General features: G+C 43.0%; 1 protein-coding gene across 2 annotated transcripts in view; it reads right to left on the bottom strand.

The window, feature by feature from the left end:
- Positions 1-2,521: 2,521 nt before the first annotated feature.
- Positions 2,522-11,030, bottom strand: part of CABCOCO1 (ciliary associated calcium binding coiled-coil 1) — a 157,272-nt gene continuing 148,763 nt past the window's right edge. Inside the window, exons 6-8 of one of the 2 annotated variants that reach the window (XM_043981546.1) lie at positions 10,598-10,720; positions 9,436-9,573; positions 2,522-3,084 (exon numbers count right to left, since the gene is read on the bottom strand). In XM_043981546.1, the coding sequence (XP_043837481.1) occupies positions 3,010-3,084; positions 9,436-9,573; positions 10,598-10,720 (336 nt within the window). In that variant the 3' untranslated portion in view covers positions 2,522-3,009. The remainder of the gene's footprint in view (positions 3,085-9,435; positions 9,574-10,597; positions 10,721-11,030) is intronic. The other variant, XM_043981547.1, reaches the window with a different exon arrangement.

Raw genomic sequence — 11,030 nt, 5'->3', positions numbered from 1 at the left:
GACAGAGACAGAGAGATAACAACAGAGACAGAGAGAGATAGAGATAGAGAGAGACATCTGGGCTGTATAGGAAGCACGTAGGTATGAACTACCTTGGCCACACTTATCTCCTGTTTACATGCTTTTCCACTGGTGAATTCCATGTATGAGGCTTCTCTTCCATGTTGTGGGAGGCTGTGTTTGAGGTTTATGTGGCACTATTTTGGAGCTACTGTTGTTACTTTGCCATCTTCGTTGATGCTTTTGCTTTGAGCTAATTGTATTTACTGGCTGATTGTTAAAATCAAAGTGAGGGCTCACAAACGGAAGTTTTAGAAGTATAGACCCACAGAGTGTCTTTGTACCTAAGAGGAGTCACCCCCTTGGGAGCCCACCCTCCAAAGTTATTGCAAACTGGGGGGGTGGCGATGGGAAGCCCTGAGGGGAGCTGAAGTTTTTCCTGAAATTGAGTGCTTTGCAGCAGTTACCTATGGCTCCTTGTCTTGCTCTTGGCAGCTAAGTCATATCATCCCCATGCTATGTGACAGTCCTTCAATTGTTCCAAGACAATTGCCATGTCACCCCTAAAGTGAAGGGGTTACTATATGATCATTGATCATGGAATGTCAGAACTGGGAGAGGCCCTTGGAGTCATCCCATTCAATGCCTCCAGAAAGTGTTTCACGAAGAAACTGAGGTAGCTTGCTCTCAAGGTCATCCAGCTAGTAAATAGTCCATCATGATGGTTATGATGCTGTAGGCTTATAAGCATGACTGTGAAGACCAGTGATTGTTCAGATCCTTGAAAGATAGCTATCTGTGCCAGATGGTGGCACTGACCCTGGATTCAGGAGGACCTGATTCAAATCCAGTCTCAGACACTTGACAATTACTAGCTGTGTGACCCTGGGCAAGTCACTTAAACCCTCATTGCCCCGCCCCAAAAATACTTAAAAAAAGAAAGATAGCTATCAATTATGCCTTAAACTCATAAGGACAAGGACACACACACTTCCCCATGGGCATCTTTGGACTTACTGCTTCACTTGCTCACTTCCCATCCATCAGGATCAACATTAGGGAACACTCACATGGCTGAATGTGTGGGTGTTCTCATGCCCACTGCCCTGTGCTTTGGAAAAGGCAATCACCTGATAACTGATGCCTATTGAATCCTAACTCTGAACCATCTATACCCCTGGTGTGCTGGTTCTATTTGACACTGTTATTGTTGGTGTCACCACTGTTACTGATGAAGACTGATCAGGTGAGGTTCTTATTGTCAAATTATAAAGGTTCTCTGACAAGGCCAGGGGGACCAGTTAGCGTAAGGAGCACAATGATTCAGCTACCCGGGAGATCACAGGGTAAAGATTGCTGCCTAAGATTCTAGATGCCAGAGCTACAATTGACAGAGGGGCCAGAAGAAAGCAGACTCAATTCAGCCTAGAACCCAGCAGAGAGAACAGAACAACAACAAAAGCCAGTTCATCTGAGGATGTCCAGTGACATCCCTAAAAGACAGAAGCAGCTCAGCGTTACATTGCAAACAGCAGTGTTAAAGGTTCTTCAGCATGATGGTCTGCTTAAGAGACTGGAACGTTCTTGGCTACACGTTTCCTAGCTGGAAGTAGTCTTGAAACATGTTCCTTCTCAAACTTGTAGGGTGGTGAGTGGGAGAGTGTATTCCTATGTGAGTGGGGGGAATCTTATGAGCTATTTGGATGACTTGTTTAATTATACCTCTTTTTTTTTGTTTTGTTTTGTTTTATCAGGGCAATAAGGGTTAGGTGACTTGCCCAGGATCACACAGCCAGTTAAGTGTCAAGTATCTGAGGCTAGATTTGAACTCAGATCCTCCTGAATCCAAGGCCAGTGCTTTATCCACTGAGCCACCTAACTGCCCCTAATTATACCTCTTTGCTCTAAGCTAACATAGCCTCTGTTTGGCTGGTAAAAGAAACATATCAGTGGGGGCTTTGGAGTTAAGACCTTGAGTAGCTACTGTCCCCCAATGTGCCCCACATGGGAGGGTGTTAGGGCCTGACACTCCATTTGCAATAACATCAATGCTTTCCTTTTAAGCACTACCCAGAGGCTGGTATTATTTGGACCACAAAGTTGCTGCTGCTGAAGCCAGGGCCCCCTTCTGGCTATCTTTCCAATTCCAGAGATATCTTAAGAGAAACCAGAGACAAAGAGCCCAATTAGGAAGGAATTCTAATCTGTAAAACCAGGGCTAATCAGCTTGCCAGAGGACTCTTTTTTCCTCGAAAATTCCATTTTAATTAAACTATTTAAATTATGTTCGACATTTCAATTATTTCATGGCACTAATGGTAATTTTCACGGCTCCACAAAGCAGAATTTGTATTTAAGACTTCTCTCATCTCTATTGAGGTTGGTCTTCAATAACCACTTACGTATTGCTTTCTCTCATGTATATATAGGTCATGTATTCTCTGGAGAGGGTAACAAGATTAGAAATAACAAACACACTGCAGAAGGAATTAAACTGCTCAGAGACGCATTATATAATTTCAGGAAATGGGCTTCACACACATGTAAGGTCTAAACAAGAAAACTCAATGGTTCAGAATGGAGGAAAAGTCCAAGTAATAGTTAGTCCTAGGGGCTCTAGTCTCCCAGTTTCAATGTGTCCATTGAAGGAGAGTCAGTGGAGATAAAATTCTTTGCTTTTTTATCTTTTTGGTTTAAAAAAGTTTCTTTATGCTGCATAATGTCAAAAACATACCTTGAAATATGCCATATTTGACATAAAATTCTGAAACTCTTACATATAAAATAGGGTTGAGTTCTACTTGGTGAGATTGATTCAGCTGTTGAGTTGGGCCAGGAAAAGCGCCAAATCAGGACTGATAAAATAAAATAAAAATAAATAGTATAAAAGGGATAGGGGCAACAGTTCTCTGCTAAACAGAGAGGATGGGGTGCTAGAGAGATGGGCGTATGTTCCGGGCTTTTAATACTCTCTCTGAAGTTCAGCCTGGCTCCCGTCCCTAGGCATCCTCAGGCCTGTTTCAGTTTCTCGATCCGTACATTGAAGGTCTCTTCCTGCATCTGCAGCTTCTCGTTTATCTCAGCCTGTGAAGACAATCAGAGAAAAATGGGGTGGTGATGGAGCTATCACTGCCTGCACATTGTCTCTGTGGCCGGGACATGCTCCAGTGCCTAAAGACAGACATTAGCCCGGCACACCTTCCTGTTTTGCAGACATTACGGTGTTTCAGCCTGGAGTGATGTGATAAAGCTTTATCACCGTCTATACCCAGTCCCAATGTAGAGTGGGTCTGCTAGCAACAGGAAGTGGTATTTGGACAACCATTTTTCATATCACCTTGGGTTGGGAGATAGGATAATTTATCTGTGTTTTCAGACGGACTTTACCAATAAACACCCAATCAGGAGAACTGCTCTGGGTTTTATTAAAGCAATCCTCCACCTACCCCCACCCTACCCCAACCCTGATGGCGATGGATTATTATTATTTTTGTCTCCAAGAAAATACATTTTCATCTGGATCCCAGAAAGTCAGGGCTACCTGGGAATGAGCTATGCCAATAAGTCTATGGTCCTCCTCGTAATTCCCACAATGAAGAATATTCCTTTTCTGCTGGGACTCCGGGAATTCTGCCACTTTTCTGCATGTGATTAGTTGGGGAAAGGTAAGTGATTGCTGACAGGTTTTAGTGGATGGTTGGGTGTGTGGTTGCTTCTGGCCCTTGGTGGTGACATACCTGTGGAGAGGAGAGCATACATATCCCCCAAACACTCCTAGCTCTAGAACATCCTTTTGTTGTTGCTTGTTTGTTTGTTTTTTGGATTTTATTTTATTGGTAGGGATATACTATTGTGGTCAGACCAATCTTCGTTTGGGAGAATTGATGAGAAAATACCTTCCTCCTCTCCTTGGAGAGGTGAGGGACCACGGGTAAGGAATATTACATACATTGTCACCTGCACTCATGCTGTAGGTTGCTTTGGCTTAATTGTTATTAATTACTACAGGGGAAGATCCACTGGGCTTGTGTGGGGAATATTGGGTAGTATATCTGGAAATGTCTGTGACATAAAAACAGGAGACAAATGCATTATTTATTATAAACAATAAAAATCAATCATTTGCCGCCCATTTATTATTAATAATAAATAATGTGGTCAGGACAGGTAAATCTATGAGTGGGAGGCATGCCCAAACCAGCTTTGTGCACCAAACATGGCTCCTCATAACAGCTTGTAGATTTCCCTCTATCTTTAAACAGAAAATAAAATAAAACCATCGATGACCTGGAAAATGCTTATAAAGCTTGGAATGTTAATATCTGCTCGGTCACTTGGGTTTTCCAGAGTCACTGATGTCTTGTAAGGCTTTTATTGGGTCAATTTCAACAGAAGGAACGCTCATGTCAGACATTGGATCTGGTTTTATAAGTTTTGCAAAGTCCTTTTGGGGTTTTTCATCCCACTACATTCTAGTTTGCCTCCAAGACAAGATTTTAAGTTTTTCTAATGATTAGATGAGATATGGATAGCCTTATTTGAATCTCAGAAAACTCTGATTTTGCCTTTGAGCCATGTCTAAATTATACTCTCCTTTCTTGGCAGTGATTAACAGAGGGGAGAAGGGAGATGAGTTGGAGAACAGAGGGAGGTTCAGGGAGTGTTGTGGACTTCAGGAGAATTGAGAATTAACCTTCCAAATTAAAATAAACCTTCTGACCTTCTGTGGAACAATTTTTTCTTTCTAAGAGATTCCCAACACCTGAGGCTGTCACCAACTATCTTTGGAGATGCACAGGGTACCCCTAGAGGTATTTATATATTAGTTGACATGGGATGTAGCTTACATGTAGTTGACAAGGGATGGGGATGAACTAAAGAATGCAGAATGTTTTGCAAACTTAAAGTACTGGCTGTTTTTGTAATTATTATTATTGATTTCAAACACTAGCTGTTTTGTAATTATTATTATTGATTTCAAATCACTTTATTTGAAAGAGTAATATCTGCCACATAACCCATAAGGCAGTTACCATGAAATTGACCCAACAATTGGAAGGGAATTTCACAACTTCCGCAAATCTTGGCCATCCCTACCCCAATCCCAGATCTGTTCAATATCCTTCCTCACATTTAATTAAGTGCTTCCATTGTCACCCACAGACCCATCTCCTTTCCACTAATGAAAGTCCTACTATCCCAGCCCATTTCAATCAATTGTCTAGTGCTCTTACCTCACTGGGAGGAGACATATTTCTTTTCTTTTCTTTTCTTTCTTTTTTTTTGTAGGGCAATGAGGGTTAAGTGACTTGCCCAGGGTCACACAGCTAGTAAGTGTCAAGTGTCTGAGACTGGATTTGAACTCAGGTCCTCCTGAATCCAGGGCCAGTGCTTTATCCACGTGCCACCTAGCTGCCCTTGAGACATATTTTCTTACACAATGTTACTTTGCCGGAACACAACTATGAACAAGTACATTGTCTGACTTGGACAAGAGGCACATGGCAATGTTGTGTGTGCTCAAGAGAGTCCACAGCTATGGGACATTCCAGAGAGGTCATATTTCTAGTCTCTGGGGTGAAGGCATCATGACATTATAGATTTAGAATGGGGAAGGACTATCTAGCCCAACCCCCTCATTTAAGTAAGTGTTCTTTCTAAGTAGGTACTATATTGTTTTGATTGGACCTTTTGAGGCAGTGCAGGCTCATTAATGCCTTCTGAGAGCATGCTGCACCCTGAGACAAAGGCCCAGTTGCCCCACCCAAGTTATGGTTCTACTCCTCCTTAACTTGTCCCATACATTTCTGAATATATTTCACAAGTAGAAATAGCTACAGCAATTGAAATCAGAGGACCTGGCTTTATCACCTACTACCCTTATGATGTTGGGCAAATTGCTTCATCCCTCTGGACCTCAGTCTCTTTATCTCTAAAATGGGAGGTTGGACTATTTGACTTCTCTAGTCATTTTAATCTATGCATGGTCTCTCTATCCCAGTCTGTTCCCAAATACATTGTCATCAGTTACTTTGGACTCCATGCTCTTCCTGACAGCACAGGTGGATTTGGACCATCGCATTCTAAGAACTATCCTGTGAGCAGTGTGGCTGGGCAGCTCTCCTCTCTTCAGAAAGAAAAAGAGAAACCTCTGTTGTACACATCTGTGAAACCTGGGATGTTTCTTTCCCAGGGACTGTGGTGAATGAGCCTGGTCGTGACACTGGTTTTTATTTCTTAACCTAGAAATGAGTAGAGCTGAAAAAACCCACAGACTCCAAATTACTGGCTTCCTTTAAGCTTTTCAAGTTTGCCTGGGCCAACAGTCAAAATGAATATGAGATTAGAGAATTGTTATTCACATTGTCTCAAAAATGGAATTTCCTTTTAAATGTGAGTTTAAAAAAAAGGTTTTCTCTATTAAGTGTGGCTTTTATTATGCATCTTGGAGCCAAAAAGAATTCCTGTGGGAAGGATCATCTAAAATTAAAGTGTGAGTCAATGAGAAAATAATTTAATTTGCTTAAAAATGATTTACACTTACATTTTCAGGACTTCATCAATTGTGTAAAGTGAGGCATCCCAATAATTAATTCTAAGACCTTTGAAAAAGAGCACTTTAAAGAATATTGCCAGTGGTGATTTCTGTGCTGCCTGGGAGAATCATTCCAATATTTTTGTTGTCGTTGGGTTACTTCAGTCATGTCTGACTCTCTGTGACCCCATTTGGGTTTTTCTTGGCAAAGATGCTGGAGTGATTGGCCATTTCCTTCTTCAGCTCTTTTTATGGATGAGGAAATGAAGGCAAACAGGGTAAAAAGTGACTTGCCCAGGGTCACACAGCTAGTAAGTTTCTGAGGCAAGAGATTTCAGCAGGCAAAACATAATGACCCAAGTTGGAACTCGACTGAGATACAAGTGCAAATGTTAACAAAACTCCATGCCACAAGAGCACCCAAACCCAGCAGTTATCTGGAATTAGATTTGGGGGGCTTGCTGGGTTTGTGGGAAAAGCTCAAGACTCACATTCAGTGACAGACCCTAGGAATTCCAGGGAAGCCATTCTCTTCTTGGAGCCTTCATTGCTCCTGCCTTCAACTGGACCGAAGGCTAGTACCACCTGTTTACTGGAGGTTGGCGAGGCCAACAAGAAGATGTATGCAAAGAGGGAGATTGGGCATCATGATATCTTAGGATCACAGATTTAGGGCTAGAAGAAACCTCAGAGGCCATTTAGACCAATCTCTGATTTTATAGATGGGGAAACTGAGGCCCAGGGAAGCTGAGACTTGCCCAAAGTCACATAGTAAGTGTTTGAGGCAGGATTTGGAGTCTGGTCTTCTGGATTCCAGGCTGAGCTTCCTATCCATTTGATCCCTGCTGTCCCTAGAAGTATTATGCCAATTGTTCATTCAGTGTTATTTTTATTGTTCTCATCATATTCAATGGGGTGCTGAAAGACACACTCTTAGGACAAGCTGCTATTCTACTTCTGTGTTTAACACTTAGCATTTAGGAAAAAGTAGAAAAATGATGGCCTTTTGTTGTTGAGTCAAACAGCTCATACTGTTATTATTATTACTACAACTACCACCATGATTGTTATTATCAGCATCATTATCTGGGTCCCACCCAGTACCCAGGACTCACTTAACATAGAAATTAGCCTGCCCCCCACAAAAGATTGCCATCCTTCACCTCTGGTCCAACGTCTTTCTCAGCTTAATTACCTTTGACCTGATTGTCCCCGAGATGGCACATCCAAGGCATGATGGCTTTGGGCCAAGGAGGCGACCCCATCTAAAAGTTAAACAGCGTCCTCATTTCCCCTTGTGGACCCGTGGGACAAAGGTATCAGGCTCCTCTTTTAAAATAAGCTGCTAAGATGTATGGCTAATTCATGCAGGATAGCCTTGGTGGAGATGTGTTTCCAATTTTGGGGGCCTCACAAACAATCCCATTACTGTCTAAGAGCACCCCCGGTGATAATTCCCGAGGATTGTGCAGAGCCTCCGAGGGCCGGGGTTATACAGAAACTATATTTAGAAGAAATTTTATCCAATTCATAGAGGAGATACATTCTGAACCCTTGGCTTCATGCAAATGCCCTCTGCCCTCCAACCTATTAACCGGTTATGATATTCGTCAGATGGCTCACAATAAAGAGCTTTGTGTAAAAACATGTTCTTCCACTATTTCTGGTAAACACTAAACACCCCTTATTAAGCTGAGGACTTTGGCTCCTTCTGCTGGCACTGACTCCCTGCGCGCTCGTGTAAATAGTGCAATAACATCTGATGATTGAGTAAGTCACAAAGGGAGCTTATGCCAGGCTGATCTCCAGCTTGTCCCAAATTAGTTGTTTGAACAGGGTGCTTTGACATACCGGCTCTCATGTTCAGACCACTAACTAACCCTCCCCCAGCACCGCACTTAGGGGTTTTCTGCACGCCCCATTTAGGAGGGCCCATGGCCCTCCTCAGCTTCCATGGCAATCTTGAATTTGGTCAGATAAGCCAGTGGACTAAATCCGTTACTTCTTTGGAGAAGGATGCAGATTCCTGCTAACCACAGGTGTGGGGGGGGGGTGCTCCATGATGTGAAGTGAGGCCACTTGTCACTTTGGAAAGTGGGAGAAATGTGAAAAGGAGCTGGGTGCTGCCCATGAGTCTGCAGCAAAGGTAACATGGGCAGTTGCCTGCCTCCCTGCTGTTCTTAAACCCAAGCCTGGTCTAAGTGTTTGTGAGCTCCCAGTGATAACTGAGAAGGAAACCGACTTACTGGGAGTGAGTTTGCTGATGCCTTCGCTTCTTTGTGGATGTCTGATGACAAACACAGAATGAGGCTGGATCCAGCTTCTTTGCTGTTTGGTGGGTTTTTTTTTCAAATGGACCTGGGATTTTATTGGTGTGGGGAGCTCCCGATGAAGACACTTCTTCTACCAACACAGGTCAGCCCTTTAACTGCCTCTTAGCCAGTTTAATGGGGACACTGAGGAGTGAAAAGACTTGACCAGGATCACTCAGCTAGAATGTATTAGATGGAGGATTTGAACCCAAGCCTTCTTGTCTCCAAGGTTGGCTCTCTATCCATTATACTAGATGACCCCTCTTGGTTCTTTGGATATGCTTAAATGATATTTGCATGGTTCATGTTTGCAATGTAAAATGGGACCCGGATTTTGCTGTGTTTTCTATCTTTCGGATTCTCTACTGTAAAGAAGTCATACCACACTTGGAACAGTCAGGGAATCTACTTTTGTAGTCTGAGTATTAGGAGATTAATCAGAGTTATGTAGAGATGATCAGCCAGAATTCCATTGCCCCCCCCCCCCCCCCGCCCCTTGCTGCATTTGTGGGGAGGGTTAGTACTCATTCAGGCTGCAGTTGGTCAACTAAGAAATAGAAATGCCCATGATGCCCCAGTTCACAGTACCTGAATACTGCTTATGACTTCATCTGTGATCTGACCCAGCACTGTCTTGACCTCTTCGATGGTGAAATTGGCCAATGGATCTACCTCTGTGGCTTCACTTTCCACTGGGGACTCCTCCGAAAGAACCTGCTCTATATCCTAGAATGTGCCAAATAAATAGCGCAGAGACCATTGCTGATGGAGCTCTCCATGACTCATCTGTAGCCCCAAAATTTTATTTGGAACGTTATTTAGAAGAAACCATGCCAACCCTAAAAAAGTCTGGGGCTTTGGAGTTACCACTGACCTTTTAATCATTAGATCCCATGAAGATAAAGGCTGAAGCTAACACAACACATATGTCTTAAGGGGGTGGGATGGGGACGGAAGCAGAGTTCACTGACAAGACTGTGGGTTCTCTGCTGACTAATGGGTGCTGGTCCTAGTCCCAATGACTTCTATCCTCAGAGGATTGAGAATTGAGTGACATTTAATGATAGCTTATTCAGCCTTCTCTATCTATCTCAGTGTTTATGGAAGAGGAAATGAAATCTGTGGGATGATCCCCTCTCTTGGGACAGCCATACCTGTTCTCGGGATGTTCTTCTGTGTTTACAATGCTGAACCCTCCCCCATCTGTGTGCCTTCCATGCTGCCACCATTTTCCAGCCCCCTCTCCTAAGAGGTTTTTCTCCAAGTGAAAGGATTCCTAGCAAGGGAGCTCTGTTGGCTCATATAACCAGTCCTCTCTTTGGTCTTGCTTGCTGTTTCTTACAAGTGGATTTCACCTCCTGCCTTTGCACTTGCTCATCTACATGACTGGAATACTCTTCCTCCTCACCTCTACTTCCAAACTTCTCTATCTCCCTTCTAAACTCAATTTAAATCTCACCTTTTGCAAGAGGACTTCCCCTCCCCCATGCTCCATTAATACCTTCCAGATTACCTTCCATATGCACTGCACTTATCTTTATGTCCATGGTTACTTTCATGCTGTCTCCTCAATTAGAATTTAAGCTCCTTGAGGACAGGGAGCCTGCCTTTGCCCTTCTTTGTATGTGTCTAACAAAGTACCCAGAGTGCAATAAGGGCTTAATAAATACTTCTTGGCTGATTGATTCTCTAGTGTAAGGAAGGCAGGGGTTAAGTGAGTGTCAGATGACAAAAATGAGCAAAGTCTTACCTCTAAGTCAAGAGTTGATGTTGGGGGTGGCACTATGAATGCCGAATAAATGTCACATGGGATGCCTTCTTCAAGGGGATCTGGGAAAGGGGAATCTGCTGACTTGACAAGTTCAATCACTTTCTGTAAGGAGAAAAAGAGGCATTATGATATGGCCTTGGATAATGGACCTTGCTTGTCTTAATTCCTCTTATGAACATCTCGCAATTTCTTGTCTGTTTTCCTTTTAATCCCATTTCCTTTGGAAAGTCTTTCCTGATGACTTTCTTCTTTTTCTAGCTCCATTTATATGTACTACCCATGGCCCTCAAAGGAGTCTGGAGTGATTATCCACACAAGAGAGATCAAGTGGATGAAAAAGGTTTCATGCCCAGATTTTGACATGCAATTGGTTGGATGCCCTGTGAAGCTCGTCCATCAGTATGGGATATTA

The sequence above is a fragment of the Dromiciops gliroides genome, chromosome 2 (assembly GCF_019393635.1).
Source record: "Dromiciops gliroides isolate mDroGli1 chromosome 2, mDroGli1.pri, whole genome shotgun sequence".
NCBI lineage: Eukaryota > Metazoa > Chordata > Mammalia > Microbiotheria > Microbiotheriidae > Dromiciops > Dromiciops gliroides.
This window is presented reverse-complemented; position numbering and strand designations above follow the sequence as displayed.